The sequence below is a fragment of the Protomyctophum parallelum genome, assembly GCF_964188405.1.
Source record: "Protomyctophum parallelum genome assembly, chromosome: 9".
NCBI lineage: Eukaryota > Metazoa > Chordata > Actinopteri > Myctophiformes > Myctophidae > Protomyctophum > Protomyctophum parallelum.
The window spans coordinates 49980342-50005944 of record NC_139706.1 but is presented as its reverse complement, the minus strand read 5'-3'; the positions used below and the strand labels follow the sequence as shown (position 1 = coordinate 50005944).

The following is a 25603-nucleotide window of genomic DNA, read 5'->3' as shown; positions in this document are numbered from 1 at the left end:
CGTTCTTTAAGTTTAAACACAGTGATCTGCAGCCGTGACAATTGAAGGACAGTCATGCCCCTCGGGTAAAGCATCGCAATTGGAGTTGCCGTCGGGGATCGGCGTTGGAAACAGGATTATATCTGCCGGCGGTTGGAGGCTAACGGAGCTGCTGCGATCGGTGAGATCATTCCAAAGTGTTCCTGGAGGATTGTCAATACTAAGGGGTACCCCACGCGTTTCGTGCATTGCGTCGGATTAAACTACAATAACTTTAGACTATCGCGTGCATGCGCCTCGTTGGAAGAGGAGGACGGACGCGGTCTTTATTATTTGTTTGATTCTTGATTATTTGTTTGATTCTTTGAGGTAAAAATAGGTTTAAGGGGGTTTAGGGGGGGGGGGTGTTTGTAAAAACACAAAAAATACAAAAATAAATCACCTTTTTCTTCTTCTTTTTCTTCTTGTCTCGTCCACAGGAAGTGTCGGTACCGGAACCCGAGTCCTGAAAACACACAATGTGTCAAACTGTCAGTCATTTCTGCTCCTCATCCGTCTCTCTCCCGCAAAATATGAACGCTTTTTGGATCATATATCGTATAAATTAAAGTCATCGCAATGTAAGGTCAACTTTTTTTAGGAGATTGTTTCCGGGTCGTGGCTTTCAGAGTAAAAGCGCTCAGACAACTCCGGCACCCCAGAGCTCCTATTTTGAAGCACTTCCGGCTGTAGGAAGAGAACGTCAATCTGTAATTTTAACACACCATCAAATGATGTTTTTGCATTACCTTCTTCTGTTTCTTCTTTTTATCCTTTTTCTTCTTCTTCTTCTTCTTCTTCTTGTCATCAGCATCGCTGCCGGAACACTCCGAGTCCTAGAGGTGACCACAACAACAACATTTTTCTTTTATGTTAAAAATGTCCCATTTAAAGGAGAATTCCATACTAAAAGGCTTTCATACCTTTCTTTGTAGTTGTTACGTCCCCACCAAAGAGGTCCAGGTGTTATTTGTAGTTGTTACGTCCCCACCAAAGTGGTCCAGGTGTTATTTGTAGTTGTTACGTCCCCACCAAAGAGGTCCAGGTGTTTTTTTGTGCAAGCTCCTTATTGGCTATTTCCCCTACCATAAGCCCTCAATGAATTGCATTGAATTGAATGGGGCTATGGGGTGTTGTGCTAATTTGCTTATTTCCATCGCTCAAAATTATATATTTTTTGTATATATCCTCTCTTCATAATGTAAATAATAACCCAAGCGGCACACTTTACTACTTCTTTTGATGGAAATAAGCAAATTAGCACAACACCCCATACATCCCATTCAATTCAATGCAATTCATTTAGGGCTTATGGTAGGGGAAATAGCCAATAAGGAGCTTTTGCACAAAATAACACCTGGACCTCTTTGGTGGGGACGTAACAACTACAAAGAAAGGTAAGAAAGCCTTTTAGTATGGAATTCTCCTTTAAGTTGTGTGACGTTCTGCCTATGTGCGCGATGGCAGTCTCTCAGTCAAATCTGGTCACATCATGTATATATGCAAATATATCATGACCGCAATGGCATTGTAAGACTAACCAATGAACATCAATGATGATGTTTAGGTGGAAGTAATTTTATTTTGTTCTTATTATAATAATTATTCTCTGGTATCGGTATCGGCTAACACAGAAATAAATCCCTAGTAATTATATATATATGTTTTTATCCTGAACTGATTGACCTTGTTCTTTTTCTTCTTATCTTTCACGTCCTTGTTATTCTTTTTCTTCTTCTTCTTCTTCTTCTTTTTCTTCTTCTTCTTCTTCTTCTTCACGTCGTCGTCACTGGAGGCCTCAGAACAAGACTCCTGGAGACAGGAAACAGAAACAACAACATCCTGTTCACAGAAATCTATCATGGCTTACTGTTGAGAATAGATTACATTCTCGTATTCTTACGTTTTTCAGAAATGTATTAATGGACAAAAAAACCACAGTATTTCTCTGAACAGGTAGCACATGTAAGAGACGAACATAACCATATGACTAGACAAGCCAGTTCGGGTGTTTTGGTGGCACCTAAACCAAGAACAAATATTCTTAAATCTTCTATTATCTACAGAGCAGTAACAGGTTGGAATGCACTACCAAAGTGTATAACCAATACAAATACAACATTCATCTTTAAAATCAAGTTAAAAGAACACCTTATGTAAACCATAATACTGCAGTAACCCTGGGAAAATAATAATTCAAAAGTATAATTTGTTGAAAGTGATTTTTTTGCTATGTTTTTCTTTGTTTTTTATTTCTCCTATGTTTTTTATTTCTTATTTTATATTTAGTTTTACTATGTTTTATTTTGAGTTGTGTAAACAATTGTAAGTATTGCCTTTGTTAAATGTCTGTCTGTGTCAGACCCCAGGAAGACTAGCTTGTTTCAAGGCAAAAGCTATAATGGGGATCCTTATAAACAATAAACAATAAACACAGAGAGAGGAAAAATAACCGCATCCTGTTAACAGTAGGGCCGGGACTAATTGCGATTAATTTAGATTAATTAACTACAGAAAAAGTAATCGCGATTAACTACAGATAAATTAATCGCACCTTTTTTTCCACCGTGGAACGTTTCTCACTGGGCGCTTTTCTATAGTACTGAAAACTGGAAATAATAAAAAGTCACCCCGTTTTGTGTTGCCTAGAACTGGAGGTCTGACAAAAAACAGTAACAATATGAAGTAAGTACAGCTTTGTGATGTCACTGAGATGTACTTGTTACTGTTACTATTTTTTTTTCAGACCTCCAGTTCTAGGCAACACAGAATGGGGTGACTTTTTATTATTACAGGTATATATTAATGACAGTAAAATGTTGAAAATGAGTGGTATCTTGTAGTCACTATTCGTTGATTCACTGGGATACCAAAAAACATAAAAAAAGGTTTCTCGCTGTTCTCGGGTTGAATATTGATATGCGATTAAAATGCGATTAATCTAGATGAATTAATCGCAAAGCCTCTGATTAATTAGATTAATTATTTTAATCGAGTCCCAGCTCTAGTTAACAGATCAATTTCAGATTGTGGAACTGCTATTTATGATAACTTTATAAAAAACTAGACATTCTGCACAATTAGTAGCCTACTTTTTGATGCCAGCACTTTTACAAGTAGGCCTACTTGTATCCTGTACTTTATTGCAGATTTGCAATATTGATACTTTCACTTAAAGCTTTTCTTCAGACAGCCAGCAATGGGTTAAACGCTCACCCCAAAACACTAGTCACTGTGACGCATCTAGGGGCCACAATGTAGAAGCTTTTTCATTGGTCTCTCTCTCTCTCTCTCTCTCTCTCTCTCTCTCTCTCTCTCTCTCTCTCTCTCTCTCTCTCTCATTAGCAGGCAACAGTGCATCACTAATCCCTCTCTCTGTTTCTAAAATGGTAAATGGTGCATTTATATAGCGCCTTTATCCAAGGTGCTTTACAGAGATTGTGCATTACATTCACCCATTCACAGACCTTTACATAGACTGTGCATTACATTCACCCATTCACACACACATTCATACACCTTTACATAGACTGTGCATTACATTCACCCATTCACACACACATTCACACACCTTTACATAGACTGTGCATTACATTCACCCATTCACACACACACTCATACATCTTTACATAGACTGTGCATTACATTCACCCATTCACACACACATTCACACACCTTTACATATACTGTGCATTACATTCACCCATTCACACACACATTCATACACCTTTACATAGACTGTGCATTACATTCACCCATTCACACACACATTCACACACCTTTACATAGACTGTGCATTACATTCACCCATTCACACACACATTCACACACCGATGGCAGCGGAAACCATGCAAGGCACCAACCTGCACATCAGGAGCAATTAGGGGTTCAGTGTCTTGCTCAAGGACACTTCGACAGTAACTCTGGGGGAGCCCACAGGGTTCGAACTGGCAACCTTACGGTTACCATCCAGGCACTCTACCCCTGAGCCACCGCCGCCCCGTTTCTGGCACGACAGCGCCCCTACTGGTACTCATAGTCATATACTGGTGCTCATTAACGTCACATAGGTGAACACAGGCATAGGTGAACACGGACATTGCTGTTCCTTGGAGTGGTTGCACCACTCAAAAAATAATAAAAAATTAAGTACACAAACGTAACACGTTTTCCCACCACTGTGCATTTTGGGGAGTGAGAGTATGTCGCAGAAATACCTCCTTTTTCTTCTTCTTCTTCTTCTTCTTCTTCTTGTCTTTCTTCCCTCCATCGCTGTCGGAGGAATCCTGAAAGAAACATACCATACATAAAATATATAAAGAAAATAAAACTCCACAGAATTAAATGTCACTCGCTTTCATCAATGCATTGAAAGGGATATAATAATACTTCTACTTCCTCTCCACTACATCTCAGGGACAAATATTATACTTTTTACTCCATCTACAATGATTTTAAAACTTGATTTCCTATAGTTACTTTTGTAGATTTTGATTATTATCATCACAAAACCTACATTGACCACTTCAGCCCTGTATAGATTTTAGGCCAGATCTAGAAGCTCAGCGATTAGATCATTACCTGAGGCAGCGGTGGCCGAACGGTTTGCGGAGCGGTCTTGATATCGTAAGGTCGCTAGTTCATATCCCCGGACCGGCACATTAAAATTACCACCGCTGAAGTGCCCTTGAACAAGGCATTGAACCCCTACCATGAAATGTTCTATGAGCAGGGCCTGGCTGTAAACAAGTTCTTGAGCTTAGTCCAGTTACCCTGGGTAAACATAGTACCTTTCCTTTCCTTAGTCCAGTTACCCTGCAGGGTAAACATAGTACCTTTCCTTTCCTTAGTCCAGTTACCCTGGGTAAACATTGTACCTTTCCTTTCCTTAGTCCAGTTACCCTGGGTAAACATATAGTACCTTTCCTTTCCTTAGTCCAGTTACCCTGGGTAAACATAGTACCTTTCCTTTCCTTAGTCCAGATACCCTGGGTAAACATAGTACCTTTCCTTTCCTTAGTCCAGTTACCCTGGGTAAACATAGTACCTTTCCTTTCCTTAGTCCAGTTACCCTGGGTAAACATAGTACCTTTCCTTTGCTTAGTCCAGTTACCCTGGGTAAACATGGTACCTTTCCTTTCCTTAGTCCAGTTACCCTGGGTAAACATAGTACCTTTCCTTTCCTTAGTCCAGTTACCCTGGGTAAACATAGTACCTTTCCTTTCCTTAGTCCAGTTACCCTGGGTAAACATAGTACCTTTCCTTTCCTTAGTCCAGTTACCCTGGGTAAACATAGTACCTTTCCTTTCCTTAGTCCAGTTACCCTGGGTAAACATAGTACCTTTCCTTTCCTTAGTCCAGTTACCCTGCAGGGTAAACATAGTACCTTTCCTTTCCTTAGTCCAGTTACCCTGCAGGGTAAACATAGTACCTTTCCTTTCCTTACCTCCTCCTTCTTCTTCTTCTTTTTCTTCTTCTTATCCTTCTTCTTTTTCTTCTTCTTTTTAACATCATCATCATCATCATCATCGCTGTCTGAGTCAGCATCCTGTCAGAGAGAAGATCCATGACTGTTTTACTCCCAAACAGAGTCAGTCTGATATGTGTCTCATTGCTGACTAATGACTATACTAGCTATAATCAACCCATATTTTATTTATTTGACCTTTATTTGACCAGTAAAACACATTGAGACTGCGACTCTTTTACACGTGGGAACTACTGGCCAAGAGGCAGAAATAGAATTACACTTCAGAACTACATCGTAAATATCACATAAAACACCCATAATACACCTCAAAGTACCTATGAAATAAATACAATAAATCACCTAATCTTTTAGTAGCAGGGCAAAATACACAAATATACAAAATCTAAACCGACATAATAGATATATAGGCATGAACATGGGCTAGTACTGTACATATCCACACATGTGCAGCTGTTGGACTGTACATCTAAGATGATCCTTTTCAAACTTCTCGAGGGAACTTTCAAAGACAATTTTAGTCTGGACTGCAGGACTTTCCACGGCCACCAGGGGGCCAAAGAAGGCCAGAGATATTTTTTACCCCCCTTGGATTTGAATGCTGGTACCATAGATATGGCTGGTACTACACACCAGTTATCACTCGAATCCATCAGGCCAGCAGGTTATCTGGAGCCTATGCTGGCTGAGAATAGACTGAGGTTAGGGGACTTATGTGGCCGGTTAAGACTGAGGTTAGGGGACTTACGTGGCCGGTTAAGACTGATATATATATATATACGTTTAGGGGACTTACGTGGCCGGTTAAGCCTGATCTGAGGTTAGGGGACTTACGTGGCCGGTTAAGACTGATCTGAGGTTAGGGGACTTACGTGGCCGGTTAAGACTGATCTGAGGTTAGGGGACTTACGTGGCCGGTTAAGACTGATCTGAGGTTAGGGGACTTACGTGGCCGGTTAAGACTGATCTGAGGTTAGGGGACTTACGTGGCCGGTTAAGACTGAGGTTAGGGTTAGGGTTAGATAGGATTAGGGTTAGTAATAGTGGGATAACGTGGGATGTATCCGTGTTTCCTGATCCCAGCCAGTACAGGCTCCAGATAACCTGCTGGCTCCATTTCATTAGTACAGGCTCCAGATAACCCGCTGGCTCCATTTCATTCCAGTACAGGCTCCAGATAACCTGCTGGCTCCATTTCATTCAGTACAGGCTTTTCATTTCATCCAGTACAGGCTCCAGATAACCTGCTGGCTCCATTTCATTCAGTACAGGCTTTTCATTTCATCCAGTACAGGCTCCAGATAACCTGCTGGCTCCATTTCATTCCAGTACAGGCTCTAGATAACCTGCTGGCTCCATTTCATTCCAGTACAGGCTCCAGATAACCTGCTGGCTCCATTTCATTCCAGTACAGGCTCCAGATAACCTGCTGGCTCCATTTCATTCCAGTACAGGCTCCAGATAACCTGCTGGCTCCATTTCATTCCAGTACAGGCTCCAGATAACCTGCTGGCTCCATTTCATTCCAGTGATGGTGATTACGCTAAGAGACTCCTTACTGTTGTAGCATAAGCTTGTAAATAAGCTAAGAGACCTCTTGGTTCTACCAGTTGTGGCATGCTTGTATATATATATCTAAGACCCACACAGAAGAAAACCTGTACTTTTTGTAAAAAATAAATAAAAAAAGCGCTCAAGCTTTCTTTTCCTGCATTGATCTTGATCTCCTTACAACCCACACAGTCCCTCTCTCTTCTTCCCTTTCTTTGTTCATCTTGGAGAGAAATGACAAGCGAATTTCAACCACTTTTTTTCTCATTTTCTTTAAATTGTCAGCTGTGACGTGACGTGACAATATAAAGCTGATTCTGATGCACTCATGAACACACCTTCTTTTTCTTCTTCTTCTTCTTCTTATCTTTCTTCTTCTTCTTCTTCTTCTTCTTTCCGTCTCCATCAGAGTCAGAATCCTGACAGAGAGAACATAGAGAATGTGTCCTTCAGTTAGTCCCAGACAGCACCCATCTCCATGCTGGCTTATGGTGGACACAGTTTGGTCAACATTCAATGTTCTGCCACAGACATGTAGGCTACTGTACAACATGTAGGCTACTGTACAACATGTAGGCTACTGTACAACATGTAGGCTACTGTACAACATGTAGGCTACTGTACAACATGTAGGCTACTGTACAACATGTAGGCTACTGTACAACATGAGCGGACAATACTATCACCATAAAATCATAAAAAGCTATCCCCGAATGACCACAACAACTAACTAACTCTGAGAGTGTAACACATGGAACCAAATGGATATGAGGTTAGGGGATTTACGTGGCCGGTTAAGACTGAGGTTAGGGGACCTTCGTGGCCGGTTAAGACTGATATGAGGTTAGGGGACTTACGTGGCCGGTTAAGACTGAGGTTAGGGGACTTACGTGGTCGGTTAAGACTGATATGAGGTTAGGGGACTTACGTGGCCGGTTAAGACTGATATGAGGTTAGGGGACTTACGTGGCCGGTTAAGACTGATATGAGGTTAGGGGACTTATGTGGCCGGTTAAGACTGATATGAGGTTAGGGGACTTACGTGGCCGGTTAAGACTGATATGAGGTTAGGGGACTTACGTGGCCGGTTAAGACTGATATGAGGTTAGGGGACTTACGTGGCCGGTTAAGACTGATATGAGGTTAGGGGACTTACGTGGCCGGTTAAGACTGATATGAGGTTAGGGGACTTACGTGGCCGGTTAAGACTGATATGAGGTTAGGGGACTTACGTGGCCGGTTAAGACTGATATGAGGTTAGGGGACTTACGTGGCCGGTTAAGACTGATATGAGGTTAGGGGACTTACGTGGCCGGTTAAGACTGATATGAGGTTAGGGGACTTACGTGGCCGGTTAAGACTGATATGAGGTTAGGGGACTTACTTGGCCGGTTAAGACTGATATGAGGTTAGGGGACTTACGTGGCCAGTTAAGACTGATATGAGGTTAGGGGACTTACGTGGCCGGTTAAGACTGATATGAGGTTAGGGGACTTACGTGGCCGGTTAAGACTGACATGAGGTTAGGGGACTTACGTGGCCGGTTAAGACTGATATGAGGTTAGGGGACTTACGTGGCCGGTTAAGACTGAGGTTAGGGGACTTACGTGGCCGGTTAAGACTGAGGTTAGGGGACTTACGTGGCCGGTTAAGACTGAGGTTAGGGGACTTACGTGGCCGGTTAAGACTGAGGTTAGGGGACTTACGTGGCCGGTTAAGACTGAGGTTAGGGGACTTACGTGGCCGGTTAAGACTGAGGTTAGGGGACTTACGTGGCCGGTTAAGACTGAGGTTAGGGGACTTACGTGGCCGGTTAGGGGACTTACGTGGCCGGTTAAGACTGATGTTAGGGACGGGTTAGTAACAGTGTTGTTTTCGTCGACTAAAACTAAGACGAAAAATGTTCGTCGACTACCTTTTTCCACTGACGAAAACTAAATGGAAACTACATGAAAACTAAGCTACGACGACTAAAACTAAGACTAAATATACTGACAATTTCGTCGACAAATAAAAACTAGACTAAAATGTTAAGAAGGGACTAGTGGACAAGAGATCCACTACAAGTCATTTTACACTTGGTTGCATTCTGAAAATAGCCGATCTACAAGCTTGTAGATCGGCTATTTTCAGCATGTGTAAAAACACTCATTACGACGACATCAAGCACTCATGGACAGACCTCCTCCTCCTCCTCCTTCTTCTTCTTTTTCTTCTTCTTCTTATCTTTCTTCTTCTTCTTCTTCTCTCCGTCTCCATCAGAGTCAGAATCCTGACAGAGAGAACATAGAGAATGTGTCCTTCAGTTAGTCCCAGCCAGCACCCCTCTCCGCAGGCACGTGCAGAGAGTGTTAAAGGAGAATTCCATGCTAGAATGCTTTCTTTTCCCCTACCATAAGCCCTCAATGAATTGCATTGCATTGAATGGGAATTGAATGGGGCTATGGGGGTGTTGTGCTAATTCGCTTATTTCCATCTAAAGAAGTAGTAAAGTGTGCCGCTTGGGATATTATTTACATTATGAAGAGAGGATATATACAAAGAAATTATAATTTTGAGCGATGGAAATAGGTGAATTAGCACAACACCCCATAGCCCCATAGCCCCCAACACCCCATAGCCCCATTCAATTCCCATTCAATTCAATGCAATTCATTTAGGGCTTATGGTAAGGGAAATAGCCAATAAGGAGCTTTTGCACAAAATAACACCTGGACCTCTTTGGTGGGGACGTAACAACTACAAAGAAAGGTAAGAAAGCCTTTTAGTATGGAATTCTCCTTTAAGAGAGGGGCAGGGACTGAAATCCTGTAACAGGGCACTCTTTTGGACAAAAAAATGTTAAAACAGCAGATCTACAAGCTCTCAACGTGACGCGCTGCACCACGTTGAGAGCTTTTAGATCGGCTATCTTCGGGCCGCAAGCCAGCACTCTTTAGCTATAGTGGAGATGCGATATTGTTCGACATGGATTTCTAAATAAATTTGTTCAGCGCAAAATGTCGCGTTCCAAGATCAGGAGACTTCAGGGGGGGAAAGAAAGCAATTCTCTCGCACACTCTATGGTAGGGAGGATTATGAAAAAAAAAAAGAAATTTGAATTAAGTGAAATCACTGAATATAAATCATTTTCCGTGCCGGGAATGGATTACTCCAGGTTACTGTCGCTGCCATATACGACATACCCGCCTTTTGTTTTATGTGTTTAATCCGCTGTATTGTAATAAATAAAAAGAAAATCCGTCTTCGTCGCGGAGATAGAGACTAGATGCATTCGCTTTGATGACGAAACCGGAAATCGTCACATGCTGTGGGCTGCTAGGGCTTCTGGGAAATTGAGGCCAATGGAAATGCAACGCCTCATTGAGACGAGTCTTGTGTGCGTCTTCCGGGTGCACCAAGATGGTGGATGATACGCTCGGATCACAACATACCGAGGGAGCTTTTTTCGCTGGATTTTCGCGGATTAAAAGCCCAAATAATTCAGCGTATGCTCTAAAGGTAATACAACAATCTCGGCAGTGAAGGGGGGTTGATTAAGCGTGTAAAACAGTCAAGACCACAAAATGGCCATGACTGCTATGCCCTATCTGGGACTGGAAATTCCAAGATGGTGGATTTGCATTCAGCTGAAATATAAATGTGGTTAGCACTCGTATACGTAAACACACACCTCTTCCTTCTTCTTCTTCTTCTTCTTCTTCTTCTTCTTCTTCTCGTCATCATCGCTGTCAGAGCTGCAGGAGTCGGCGTCCTGGCATAAAGAAAATATCAGAAAATAATAAATATCAAATATGACATCTGGGATTTATATACAGCGCTTTTCGGAGTACTCCAAGACGCTCTCCTTGTGTGAGCGTCTGAGCGTCTGAGCGTCTGAGCGAGGGCCAGGGCAGAGAACAGAGAAACGAGCAGCAACACTCAGAGTAACAGGTTGACCTCAGAAAGGCTAGTCTAAACTAACACAAAAAGCTAGAATATGGAAATGAGACGTTTCTGCCTGACAATATAATAAAACATCACAGTAGTTAAGACATTCTGAACGGGAACCCATTTTGGTGTTGGCATCATGTTATGCTTTAGCTATTGAAAAATAGCAGATCTACAAGCTTGTAGATCTGCTATTTTCTTTTAAATCGAAGAACGACTGACATTTTTAGAATCTGATCTCAGGTCAGAATGGGTTCATCAGACCAGTGTGTGTCCAGTGGAAACCTCGTGTGAATCTAATCTCAGGTCAGAATGGGTTCATCAGACCAGTGTGTGTCCAGTGGAAACCTCGTGTGAATCTGATCTCAGGTCAGAATGGGTTCATCAGACCAGTGTGTGTCCAGTGGAAACCTCGTGTGAATCTGATCTCAGGTCAGAATGGGTTAAACATTATTAATCAATTGATTGATTGATTGATTGATTGATTGATTGATTGATTGATTGATATATCACCTTCTTTTTCTTATCCTTTTTCTTCTTCTTCTTCTTCTTGTCCTTTTTCTGAAATCAACAAAATTACCGTTAACGTGGTCACTTCCATATAAGGCTCACACGCATGAGTGTGTCTAATAATGGGTAATAATGGGATTTGGCTCGGGGGTCATGACCCTAGACTGTAAAAAATGACAAAATTGACATTTCCTCACCTGATCCTCGTCACTGTCAGAGCAGGAAGGGGAGGAGTCTTCATCAGTGGAACAGCTGGACTTCTAAAGAAAGGAAGAAAAAAAAACACACCAGAGGTTGTCTTAAAATACCCAGGGGCCTCTTTCACGAAACTTGGATTAGCGATTAAACCCGGATTTAACAGATATCCTGGTTTATTATAGCCTGGATCAGCGATTAACCGGTTTCATGAAAACTGGTTAATCTTGCCAGATTAATGTAACCAGTTAACCTGGATATGTTGAGGCTTGATTCGGTTTCATGAAAGTGATGCCACATTAGTTCCCATGGAAACTGATGCTTTGGACTTAACCTGCTCCGAACGGAATGAACCAGGCTGTACAAAACAGGATTTAACAAGCCTGGTTTTGGCTTAAATCCTGGATTAGTTAATCCAAGTTTCGTGAAAAAGGCCCCAGGAAAACATCTGTGTCGCCTTACAGTTTAAAATAATGGTTAATGTGGTTAAACGCTAGCTGTTCTCCTTCCATCCACTTGCATTAAGTTGCTCTAAAGCGCATGAGGCGATTTCACTCCTCCTTCCTGGTAGGAACAGAGAGCATTCTGGGATGGATTGGCCCCAAAACACATGAACGCGCTGCCGATGAACGTGCACGAACGCGCACGAACGCGAACGAGCGTGCTGCCGTCGTGAATGTGCACAATGATAGTCAACGGACCAGCGCGTTCATGTGTTTGGGGCCCACACTGCAATACCTTCATTCGGCCACTATGTCCATTTGGCCTCAGGGTTTCCTCTGGGTGCCGTCTCTATTCATATTTACTCTATGGCGTAAACACACACCTCTTCCTTTTTCTTCTTCTTCTTCTTCTTCTTCTTTTTCTTCTTCTTCTTCTTCTCGTCATCATCGCTGTCAGAGCTGCAGGGGTCGTCGTCCTGACATGAACAACAGAAAATATCAGAAAACTAGAACTGCACTCTGTCCAGTGCATACTTGCTTGTTGCACACTAGTAGGCCATAAATGGCCAACTACCGACCGTTATAAACTGTCACTTTTGATGCGTATCACCGTCCCAGCAAATTGTGCCTGATACGGCAGTGGTGCCAGATTACATACATGTATACACAGGAGCATTACCTTTAATCCTCCCAACACTAAAACATATCATCATTACGTCACCATCGAAAACCAATTTCACTCTGGCATTGGGTCCTTTAATCCACATATTTCTTACGTCATCATTAAGAGCTAGTTATACATATTATACACACCATGTAATCTGGTCCCAGCAAATCAGGCACAATTTGCTGGGACGGTGCATACGCATCAAAAGTGGCGGGTTGGCTGGGACGGTGCATACGAGCCGGGCGAAACTATTACTTGCTTGCTCTGCTTGCGCAAGTAATAATGAATATCAAATATAACATCTGGGATTTATACAGCGCTTTCCTTTGTGTGAGTGAGGGCCAGGGCAGAGAACAGAGAAGAGATAAACGAGAGTACGAGAAATTAATTAACATCAACAAAACACTAAAAGTACCAAGTTTAGCTCGGAAAGGCTATAGTCTAAACAGGTGCAGATCAGTGCGTATAACTCTGATATGATCTGCCCCCCTGTGTTTAATATGGCCTACGTGGTCGTTGCCCAATAGCCCAGGTGGGAGATGTGTGGTTTTATCCCATTTTGATAAAAAAACATTGTCTTGCTATGTTTGCTATTTATTTTTCTATTTTGTATTGAGTGGTGTAAGAGTGACCTTCTCAACTGCGGCCAGTCCAGTCCACACATGCGCATATGAGCCTACCTTTTGTGTGACCACTGCTGCCACAATTTACATTTACAATTTACAATGTAGGCATTTAGCAGACGCTCTTAATCCAGAGCGACTTACATTAAGCAAGAACAAAAGCATGGGAATACATCACATAAAACATTTATCAAGAAACATGTGTAAGCTAAGAAAGTAACAGTGGAATATCTATATTATGAGACTATACATATAAACTATATATCTATACTACTATGCTATACATATGTACTATGGCATGCTACGGTATGACTATATACAAGCACTATAATTGCATTGTATATAGTCATAGCACGCCATAGTACATATGTATAGCATAGTATAGTATATATGTATAGTTTATATGTATAGTTTCATTATATAGATATTCCACTGTTACTTTCTTAGCTTACGCATGTTTCATGATAAATGCTTTTTATGTGATGTATTCCCATGCTTTTTTGTTCTTGCTTAATGTAAGTCGCTCTGGATTAAGAGCGTCTGCTAAATGCCTACATTGTAAATTGTAATTGTAAATTGTGGCAGTAGTGGTCACACAAAAGGTAGGCTCATATTATGTGCATGTGTGGACTGGACTGGCCGCGGTTGAGAAGGAGGATGGACATTGTTGTTGACGGGTGTTGTGGAGCTGTGGACCACCTAGCTGAAACAAGCTGAAAATAATGTGTCAGTTTAATTAATGTGTTTCAAGCGGTGGTCACCACCTCACCACCGAAAACCATGACTATGAGTAGGCCTTGAACGGGACATGTGTCTCTCGAGGAGGGTGGAGAGGTAAGGGGGAGCCCTGTTTGTTGAGAGGAAACCTCTTGTTCTAGATACTGATCAAGTAGGGACGTTCATTTATGAAAAAAACAAACACAAAAAGCTAGAATATGGAGATAAGACGTTTCTGCCTGACAATATAATAAAACATCACAGTAGTTAAACATTAGTAATCAATTCATCGATTAATGAATTGATTGATTGATTGATTGATTGATTGATTGATATATCACCTTCTTTTTATTCTTCTTATCCTTTTTCTTCTTCTTCTTCTTCTTCTTCTTGTCCGTTTTCTGAAATCAACAAAATGACCGTTAAAATGGTCACTTCCATATAAGGCTCACAAGCATGAGTGTGTCTAATAATGGGTAATAATGGGATTTGGCTCGGGGGTAGAGTTTATTTATTTTGGTCATTATAACAAATCAATACAGTGCCTCCTTTTTTTCTTTTTTTGCTAAAGAAACATTGACCAAAAAGGTGTAGGCTGAAGCCTAAGCTTATAGTGCCTACCCTAACAGATAAATGGCTTTCAGAGGTAAAATAGTACAACAAAGCAAACAGAAGGGGAAAAAACAACAAGAAAACAAAACAAAAACAAACAAACAAACATAACATAAAACAAAAACAAAGACAGACAGGACAATACAGTTAACAGGAACAAGACAAAAAAGAACAAAAACAACTAAACAAAACACAAAACGAGAAAACAAAACATCATATCAATGTTCTACTATTTTTGATCTATACAATTGTTTTGATTTATTTATTGTACTACAGTTTTTTAGTTTGTCATCCAATCCATTCCACAGCTCGACCCCTCTGAGCGATATGCACCTGTCTTTGGTCATGACCCCACCCTTCATGACCTGACCACAGGTGAGAGTCGTTGAACTAATTCAGGGGTGGGCAACTGGCGGCTCGAGGGCCACATGCGGCCCCCACCTTCACTTAATGTGGCCCTCAGGTTAATGTCACAATACTGATATAATATTGGTTCCAGCTGTTTACAATTCCACAACATACAAAACATGACCTGCTTTAATTACTTCAGTCTAAATTAGTAGCTCAATGCTTCAACACACGTATAATTAAAGGCATTTGAAATGACATGAAAATGTAAATTTTTAGGATTCAAACTCAAAAATAGAAAGAAATAATTCAAGATTTAAATTCGAATATAGCAAAACATAGCTGATCTACAAGCTCAAAACGTGTCGCGCGTTTTGAGCTTGTAGATCGGCTATTTTTGCTACGACAGTAATATATGGCCCTCTGGAGTGAGTGTAGAATTATAGTGGCCCTCTCCATCATCAAAGTTGCACCATCCCTGAACTAATTAATGAAACTTAATGTTGACATTTCCTCACCTGATCCTCGTCACTGTCAGAGCAGGAAGGGGAGGAGTCTTCATCAGTGGAACAGCTGGACTTCTACAGAAAGGAAGAAAAAAAAACACACCAGAGGTTGTCTTAAAACTGACCTGGAACACATCTGTGTCGCCTCAGCGTTTAACCACATTAACCATTGTTTTAAACTGCCCTTAAGACCTGGAACACATCTGTGTCGCCTCAGCGTTTAACCACATTAACCATTGTTTTAAACTGCCCTTAAGACCTGGAACACATCTGTGTCGCCTCAGCGTTTAACCACATTAACCACTGTTTTAAACTGTGGCTGTTGAAACATAACAGATCTACAGGCTCTAGGAAAATGTGTGCACATCGTTGAAAATATGTTCTTTCGTTTATATTAACGCGTCTAAAGATAGATCAGACTTATTAGCACGGTGTAGTAATGGAAGATTTCACCTCCCAAATTTTTTGGGGGGAAAAGGCGTTTCAGTGAAATTAAACCATTTTGGGCGGGAACCCCTTCTGGTGTTTTAAGCGTTACGTTATGCTTTAGCTATTGAAAAATAGCAGATCTACAAGCTCGTAGCGCGCCACCGAGTGGCGCGCTATGAGCTTGTAGGTCTGCTATTTTTTAAAAGTCGTGAAAATGTGGTGCAAATATTTGAATATATTCTTTCAGAGCAAACGTATTTATTTTTATTTTATTTCTTTATCCCACAATTTTGTAACCCATTTTTCACCCCTGTGTCAATCATCTAATGTGATCCTGGGCTCTACACACCCTCCACCAACCTAGTCCCCATATATGGGGGACAAGGGGAGACCAACCTAGTCCCCATATATGGGGGACAAGGGGAGAGCAACCTAGTCCCCATATATGGGGGACAAGGGGAGACCAACCTAGTCCCCATATATGGGGGACAAGGGGAGACCAACCTAGTCCCCATATATGGGGGACAAGGGGAGACCAACCTAGTCCCCATATATGGGGGACAAGGGGAGAGCAACCTAGTCCCCATATATTGGGGGACAAGGGGAGAGCAACGGACTTGAACTCATGCTTCCTTCATGCCTGAGTGTCCAAGTTGCTCCTTTTACACCTGACAGGGGGGAGTTTCCCTGGTTGGACGTAGCGCGTGGAAGGAACACGTTATTCCGACCAGTTCCTTTCCCCTCCATCAGGCGCCCCGGCTGGCCAGGGGGAGGCAGTTTAGAGACCAGGATTACTGCATGTTTTTTGTGAGGGTACCTACCCTAGGGGACACGGGGAGAACATGCAAACTCCACACAGAAAGGCCCAGAGCGAACGTTTTTAACTCAAATCTTTGCTTCTGGGGGGGGGGGGGGGGGGGGTCCCTGGAACAACATATTTTCAGATGTGGGGGCATATTACGTATAATTTTTGGGGTCCTTGACATGAAATATTGAGAACCATGACTGATGTAGAAACATGAGGTTTTTCAGAATTATTTATTTTTTATTTCAATGTCAGTCCTAAATGGATTAAATGAGAATTCAGAGTGTCAGGCTACTGACTGACTGGGGAATGGGTTAATTAACCCTTTGATTTCCTCAAAGGTCTCATGATCGCTGTGGTCTCACCTTCTTCTTCTTCTTCTTCTTCTTGTCATCCTCGCTATCGGAAGAAGACGATGAAGACGAGGAGCAGGAATCCTGAACACAGAGAGAGAGAGAGAGAGAGAGAGAGAGAGAGAGAGAGAGAGAGAGAGAGAGAGAGAGAGACGGTGTTGTTGATTTCGTCACCCGGATATGCCAATAAAACAGAACAATTCCTCGCATTTCACATCACAAGGAAAAACAATTAAAATAAATAGTTAAAAAATAGCAAGAAGAAATAAAAAATAAAGAAATCTAAGCATATCCGAAAAGGAGTGAGAAGAAGAAGTACAAAACCTATAAACTCCCACCGCTCTATAACTGAAATGACTCGCTGGATTCTGTGCCAGTTAAGCTGCTCTTCAAAAGTAATACGAGTTATACATATAAAATATACATATGTACACCCTAATACTATCCCATATACTTACACACATACATCCATTATCCATTATACATATCAAAAATTGTCTATATTTTTTTTTTTTATCCCACGATTTTGTAACCCATTTTTCACCCCTGTGTAAATCATCTAAGGTGATCCTGGGCTCTACACACCCTCCACCAACCTAGTCCCCATATATGGGGGACAAGGGGAGACCAACCTAGTCCCCATATATGGGGGACAAGGGGAGACCAACCTAGTCCCCATATATGGGGGACAAGGGGAGACCAACCTAGTCCCCATATATGGGGGACAAGGGGAGAGCAACCTAGTCCCCATATATGGGGGACAAGGGGAGACCAACCTAGTCCCCATATATGGGGGACAAGGGGAGAGCAACGGACTTGAACTCATGCTTCCTTCATGCCTGAGTGTCCAAGTTGCTCCTTTACACCTGACAGGGGGGAGTTTCCCTGGTTGGACGTAGCGTGTGGAAGGAACACGTTATTCCAACCAGTTCCTTTCCCCTCCATCAGGCGCCCCGGCTGGCCAGGGGGAGGCAGTTTAGAGACCAGGATTACTAAAATTGTCTATTTTAATTATAGACAATTAAATACCAATCTGCTACTAAAAATAGGACCAACGAGATAAGAACCTTATCTTTCTTCTTCTTCATCTTTTTCTTTTTCTTCTTTTTCTTTTCATCTTCGCTGTCCGATGAAGATGATGATGATGAAGAGCAGGAGGAATCCTACAGGTGATGAAAAAACAGATACTTATGGCTTCATTTTCGACCCCGCTTAAACCCCGTATCCATAAACGTCTTTAACTTATTCAAACCCCTTATCCATAAACGTCTTTAACTTATTTCTTTTAACATTTTTGAATAGTTCAACTAGCCAGTCTACATTGGCACGTTGTGAGCTTGTAGACTGGCCATTTTAAACTATTCAAAAATGTTTTGCAAAATAGTAAAAAAAAAAAAGGCAAAGACGTTTAGGGATAAGGGGTTTAGCGAATTAGCGGAGCTCTAACCCCATGGAGACCCGAGACCAGATTCTACAAAATGTCTTCTAAATCCTGACAGTTTTCTGTCAGAGGTCAGTCTAATGTTAGCCTTATTGGTTGCATTATTAGACGTTTCTTCCTTTGAGCTTCTTCGTTAGTGGGTCTATTACTGTGTTTATGAATATATTACGTTGTTGTATTTATTGTTACAGGCAGAGCTACGTGGTACTTATTTCACCTCTTCTCTTGGACAGTTTTGTGCGGGAACCCATTTTGGTGTTAGCATTATGCTATGCTTTAGCTATTGAAAAATAGCAGATCTACAAGCTCATAGCGCGCCACTCGGTGGCGCGCTATGAGCTTGTAGATCTGTTATTTTCACAGAAACGTCGAAGAGGATCACAGAACTACAGAGATAAGATAGATAACCTTTTCTTCTGTCGTCTTCTTCTTCTTTTTCTTCTTCTTTTTCTTCTTCTCATCTTCGCTGTCTGATGAGGAGCTGTCAGAGCAGGATGATGAGGATGAGGAGGATGAGGATGAAGAGCTGGACGAATCCTACAAATGAAGGACAGACAGAGACATTAATTAACTCACTCACTGCGTCTTTATATAAGGAGCCAGCTGAGGTGGTTCAGGCATCTGGTTAGGATGCCTCTCGGGCGCCTCCCTAGGGAGGTCCTCGACGCACGTCCCACTGGGAGGAGACCCCGGGGGCAGACCAAGGATCATGTCCCACTGGGAGGAGACCCCGGGGGCAGACCAAGGATCATGTCCCACTGGGAGGAGACCCCGGGGGCAGACCAAGGACCACGTCCCACTGGGAGGAGACCCCGGGGGCAGACCAAGGATCACGTCCCACTGGGAGGAGACCCCGGGGCAGACCAAGGATCACGTCCCACTGGGAGGAGACCCCGGGGCAGACCAAGGACCACGTCCCACTGGGAGGAGACCCCCGGGGCAGACCAAGGAACACGTCCCACTGGGAGGAGACCCCGGGGCAGACCAAGGATCACGTCCCACTGGGAGGAGACCCCCGGGGCAGACCAAGGACCACGTCCCACTGGGAGGAGACCCCCGGGACAGACCAAGGACCACGTCCCACTGGGAGGAGACCCCCGGGGCAGACCAAGGATCACGTCCCACTGGGAGGAGACCCCGGGGCAGACCAAGGCCTTGGAACGTCTCGGAATCCCCCCAGGAGAAAGTCACTATACTGTTGCTCTGGAGAGGGAAGTCTGGAGCTCTCTGGTGGAGCCGTTGGCCCCGCGACCCGACTACGGATAAGCGGTTGAAGATGGATGGATGGATGGATATATATTTGCTTACGTTTCACAACTCTGTTCTGCATGCGTCTGTGGAAAGTCAGCAGGCTACGAGCTTGTAGGTCTGCTATTTTTGAAAAATCGAACAGCGACTGACATAGAAGACATTTTTAGAATCTGATCTCAGGTCAGAATGGAAAACTGTCAGGATGTAGAAGACATGTTTTTTAGAATCTGATCTCGGGTCAGAATGGAAAACTGTCAGGATGTAGAAGACATTTTTATAGAATCTGATCTCAGGTCAGAATGAAAACTGTCAGGATGTAGAAGACATTTTTTTAGAATCTGATCTCAGGTCAGAATGGAAAACTGTCAGGATGTAGAAGACATTTTTAGAATCTGATCTCAGGTCAGAATGGAAAACTGTCAGGATGTAGAAGACATTTTTAGAATCTGATCTCAGGTCAGAATGGAAAACTGTCAGGATGTAGAAGACATTTATAGAATCTGATCTCAGGTCAGAATGGGTTATTGGCGGGCGGTGGATTGCCGAAAAAACACACCTACACCTACAAGTGGTCGACGCAGCGCGAGCTTTATAGACGAGATGCTTTACGTTCACTGAGTCCAGACAGATGGCTTTTAGACGACGGGTTTTAACCCATTCTGACCTGAGATCAGATTCATGCGAGGTTTCCGCCGGACACACGCTGGTCTGATGAACCCATTCTGACCTGAGATCAGATTCTATAAAAATGTCAGTCGTTCTTCGATTTTTCAAAAATAGCAGATCTACAAGCTCGTATCGCGCCACTCGGTGGCGCAATATGAGCTTGTAGATCTGCTATTTTTCAATAGCTAAAGCATAACATGATGCTGACACTAAAATGGGTTCCCGTTCAGAATGGGTTTTAAATGAAAATAAAATAAAATTAAAAAGCTATTCACCTTTTCTTTCTTCTTCTTCTTCTTCTTCTTCTTGTCTTTCTTCTCGTCTTCGCTGTCTGAGTCAGAGTCCTGGGGTAGACAGTGGTGGAAAAACACATCTACTGAAGTACTGTACTTGTGCAATTTTTAGGCATTTTTACTTTACTGGAGTGTTTCCAATATCCAATACTTTTGCGATCACCTTGGTACACAGTTAGACTACAAGAGTGACCCACATTAACACATTGGCTCACGCAATAACTAACAAGCAGTTTGGGATGTTATCGGATCATTTAATCTCCGTCATCAGCCCTTATCCACACCATGATGATGCAAACCTCCTCGACGTCCCCAAGACCAAACTCTGTACGTGGGGTGACAGAGCATTTGCCTTTGCTGCCCCATAACCCTGTGGAATGCCCTCCCTTAAGGCCCTCAGAGATGCCCCCCTACCCTTCAAACCTTCAAAACCAACCCTCAAGACCCACCTCTTCAACATTGCCTTCCCTAGCTAACCCTTTTCACTGTCTTTTTATGTTTTTTAGCTTCTAGTGATTATTAATTTTTTCTATTAAAGTTGTTTTTATTTGTGTTGTTCTCTGTAATGTAAAGCGTCTTTGGGTACTCAGAGAAGCGCTATATAAGTTTGAGATATTATTATTATTATTATTATTAGTATTATAGAGTTAACAGTTTTCAAAAAGGCTGTTATTATACAATAATGCTAAGGAGAACACAAATGTACAGGTGCTCTAAATAACGTTTATTACCTCCTTCTTCTTCTTTGTATCTTTCCTCTTCTTCTTCTTCTCCTTTTTCTTGTTCTTCTTCTTCTTGTCTTTCTCCTTCCCTCCTTCCCCCTCGTCGTCACTCAGGTTCCCGTCAGCTGTGGTGTGACATCATTGATTGACACGTGTCAATCAATAAGATTGACATCACATCAGTGTTGTTTTCGTCGACTGAAACTAAGACGAAAAATGTTCGTCGACTACCTTTTTTCACTGACTAAAACTAATGGAAACTAAATGAAAACTAAGCTACGATGACTAAAACTAAGACTACATATACTAACAATTTCGTCGACAAATAAAAACTAGACTAAAATGTTAGGAAGGGACTAGTGGACAAGAGATCCAGTATAAGTCATTTTACACTTTGGTTGCATGCTGAAAATAGCAGATCTACAAGCTCACAACGCGTCGCGAAAACACTCATTACGACGGCATCAAGACCCGCCAAAATACATTTTAGTCGACTAAATCACCTGTAGATTTAGTCGACGAAAATCTTATGACATTTAGTCGACTAAAACTAGACTAACACTAAGACAAAATGTGACTGAAACTAAATGAAGTTTCAGTCCAAAGACTATGACTAAAACTAAAATAGAAATTTGCTGCCAAAAACAACGCTGCATCACATAACACGTGTAATTATTAGGGGTGTACGGTTATGAGATTAGGACCGATATCTGATCTCTGATTATTTGGAGTCATATCTGCCGATACCAATTCTGACCCATTCCGATATTATGCAGAGGACCACAATGGAAACAAGCCTATATAGGCCCTTATAGGGGCTTATTGGCCCAAAGCCTGTTAACCCATTCTGACCTGAGATCAGATTCATACGAGGTTTCCACTGACTGGACACACACTGGTCTGATGAACCCATTCTGACCTGGGATCAGATTCTAAAAATGTCAGTCGTTCTTCGATTTTTCAAAAAAATAGCAGACCTACAAGCTCGTAGCGCGCCACTCGGTGGCGCGATACGAGCTTGTAGGTCTGCCTCTACACACCCTCCACCAACCTAGTCCCCATATATGGGGGACATGGGGAGACCAACCTAGTCCCCATATATGGGGGACAAGGGGAGACCAACCTAGTCCCCATATATGGGGGACAAGGGGAGACCAACCTAGTCCCCATATATGGGGGACAAGGGGAGACCAACCTAGTCCCCATATATGGGGGACAAGGGGAGACCAACCTAGTCCCCATATATGGGGGACAAGGAGAGAGCAACGGACTTGAACTCATGCTTCCTTCATGCCTGAGTGTCCAAGTTGCTCCTTTTACACCTGACAGGGGGGAGTTTCCCTGGTTGGACGTAGCGCGTGGAAGGAGCTCGTGTACCAATTGGAGTCGTCTGAGGGAGGATTGGGGGATATATGGAACTGCCTAAATAGTTCTGATATTGGTTTCACCGATGTCCTATTGTGGAATATCGTACTATACAGTATATACACCGCCAGACATCAAACAGATATCATACTGTAGAACAGCGTACTGTACCACCAGCATACTGTATACGGTAACAAGACAACTCACCCCGTTTCTGTTTTCCTCCCAGAATGTTCCCCAGTGAGGGGTTAATGGGAGAGGCTGGACAGCAGACGGCTCGATTTTGAATTTCTCTAACTATAAACTTTCATGACAGCAGAACAGCCTAAGTACAAATATAATTTATGAAAAGCTACTACATTGAAGTCTGTTCACAGAAGTTGTTGTAGGATATGTGGGGATTATATGACGAGGTACCATTTGAGTGTGCAAAACCTTACATATACTAAATAATACTAAATTGTTTATAGGGTCAATATAAGTAATATAATATAGCCTTTATACAGGAGTATCTTTTTATATTTTTTCCAAAAAGAATACAAACAGCCAATAGCATATTACAAAGTTATCCCCCTCACTGGGGAAAATTCCGGGAGGAAAAACGAGCACGCACCGGGGCGAGTAGTCCAGTATTCTACTGTACCGACATCGCCCTCATTCCACAATTTACCGCATAAATCAGCCAAATGGTGCAGATTATGCAGGGGTACATTTTGCTTCACAAAGGGCACATGATCGCGCAAACGTCCCGCATATTTAGCAATTAAGTTTAACAAGTCTAGAGGGTTTAGTGATTAACATATAATCATTTATGAACGTATATAAACTTCACAAACTTACCAATCAATGAACAGGATGCTCTGTCACCGGCTTGTTTCTTGCACTGTTCACGAAAAGGGAAAACAAGTTCATGAGTGTGTGAGTGTGAGTGTGAGTGTGAGTGTGAGTGTGAGTGTGTGTGTGTGTGTGTGTGTGTGTGTGTGTGTGAGTGTGAGTGTGTGTGTGTGTGTGTGTGTGTGTGTGTGTGTGCGTGCGTGAGTGTGAGTGTGTGCGTGCGTGACGTAGATCTACGTCAAAAGCAGGGAATGGGTTAATTAGTTGAAGAGCTGATGCAATAATTGTGTGAGTGTGTATTACCCAGTGGTGGAGAAAATACTCAAATGTTTTGCTTAAGTAAAAGTATAAATACTGCAATGTAGATGTACTCAGTTACAAGTAGAAGTCCTGTATTCAAAATATATTCAAGTAAAAGTAAAAAAGTATCGGCATCAGAATGTAGCCTATACTTAACGTACTAAAAGTAAAAGTAGGCTATAATCATATTGCAGAATGTCCCATTTCACAAGTTCAAAATCCGAACAAAATCTTTTGAAAATAGCCAAATGTATTTAGGGCTGAAATCTCTAGTAAGTAACTAGTAACTAAAGTTTTAAAGTTTAAAGTTTTATTGTAGCAGAGTAAAAGTAATACTCAAGACAGCACTTAAGTAAATGTACTTAACAACGGTTCATTCATTCATACATTATAGGGAGGTGAAGCGGCGAACAGTCGACGCCAGCGTCCTCACTTCCCCACATTCACACACCGACGGTGGCGAGCTCACAGCGACCCACTCACTGGAGGCAATTTGGGGTTCAGTGTCTTGCCCAAGGACACTTCCACATGTGGACAGGAGGTCAGGAGGAGCCGGGATTCGAACCGCCGACCCATGGATCACTGGACGACCTGCTCTACCTCCTGAGCCACAGACGCCCTAGTTACTTAACATTATTAGTATTACCTTATAATCATCTTGGTCACTGTCGGTCATGGAGGTCTGAAACACAGAGGTACAGTAGAGCAGAGAGAGTTTATTTATTTTGGTCAAACACCAAACAACAATTTGTTTCAACGACAAATCAATACAGTGCCTGTTTTTCTTTTTTTTTTTGCAAAAGAAACATTGACCAAAAAGGTGTAGGCTGAAGCCTAAGCTTATAGTGCCTACCCTAACAGATAAATGGCTTTCAGAGGTAAAATAATACAACAAAGCAAACAACAGAAGGGGAGAAAACAAAACAAAAACAAACAAACATAACATAAAACAAAAAACAAAGACAGACAGGACAATACAGTTAACAGGAACAAGACAAAAAAGAACAAAAAAACAACAAAACAGAACACAAAATGAGAAAACAAAACATCATATCAATGTTCTATAATTATGTATCTACTATTTTTGATCTATACAATTTTTTTAATTTATTTATTGTACTACAGTTCTTTTAGTTCGCCATCCAATCCATTCCACAGACAATCATCAGTCACGTTATTGTCCAGTGTTGTTTTTGGCAGCAAATTTCTATTTTAGTTTTAGTCATAGTCTTTTGAATAGTTTTAATTTAGTTTTAGTCACATTCTAGTCACCTGGAATGTGTTAGTGTTAGTCTAGTTTTAGTCGACTAAATGTCATGAGATTTTAGTCGACTAAATCTACAGTTGATTTAGTCGACTAAAATGTGTTTTGGTGGGCATTGATGCCGTCGTAAGGACTGTTTTTACACTTGCTGAAAATAGCCAATCTACAAGCTCACAACGTGTCGCAGCGCGACGCGTTGTGAGCTTGTAGATCGGCTATTTTCAGCATGCAACCAAGTGTAAAATGACTTTTACTGGATCTCTTGTCCACTA

The 25603-nt window shown here is 42.1% G+C and overlaps 1 protein-coding gene across 1 annotated transcript in view; it reads right to left on the bottom strand.

The window, feature by feature from the left end:
* The window catches only part of LOC310864623 (uncharacterized protein), a gene marked incomplete at its 3' end in the record, with an annotated part of 57043 nt that overhangs the window by 10055 nt on the left and 21385 nt on the right, over positions 1-25603 (bottom strand). Inside the window, exons 13-27 of the mRNA XM_083773311.1 lie at positions 24714-24749; positions 23774-23816; positions 21611-21693; positions 20829-20897; positions 19045-19173; positions 18263-18358; positions 17208-17279; positions 15621-15683; positions 14484-14543; positions 12513-12611; positions 9248-9329; positions 7396-7478; positions 5465-5566; positions 1705-1827; positions 768-854 (exon numbers count right to left, since the gene is read on the bottom strand). Coding sequence (XP_083629437.1) covers positions 768-854; positions 1705-1827; positions 5465-5566; positions 7396-7478; positions 9248-9329; positions 12513-12611; positions 14484-14543; positions 15621-15683; positions 17208-17279; positions 18263-18358; positions 19045-19173; positions 20829-20897; positions 21611-21693; positions 23774-23816; positions 24714-24749 — 1227 coding nt within the window. The remainder of the gene's footprint in view (positions 1-767; positions 855-1704; positions 1828-5464; positions 5567-7395; positions 7479-9247; positions 9330-12512; positions 12612-14483; positions 14544-15620; positions 15684-17207; positions 17280-18262; positions 18359-19044; positions 19174-20828; positions 20898-21610; positions 21694-23773; positions 23817-24713; positions 24750-25603) is intronic.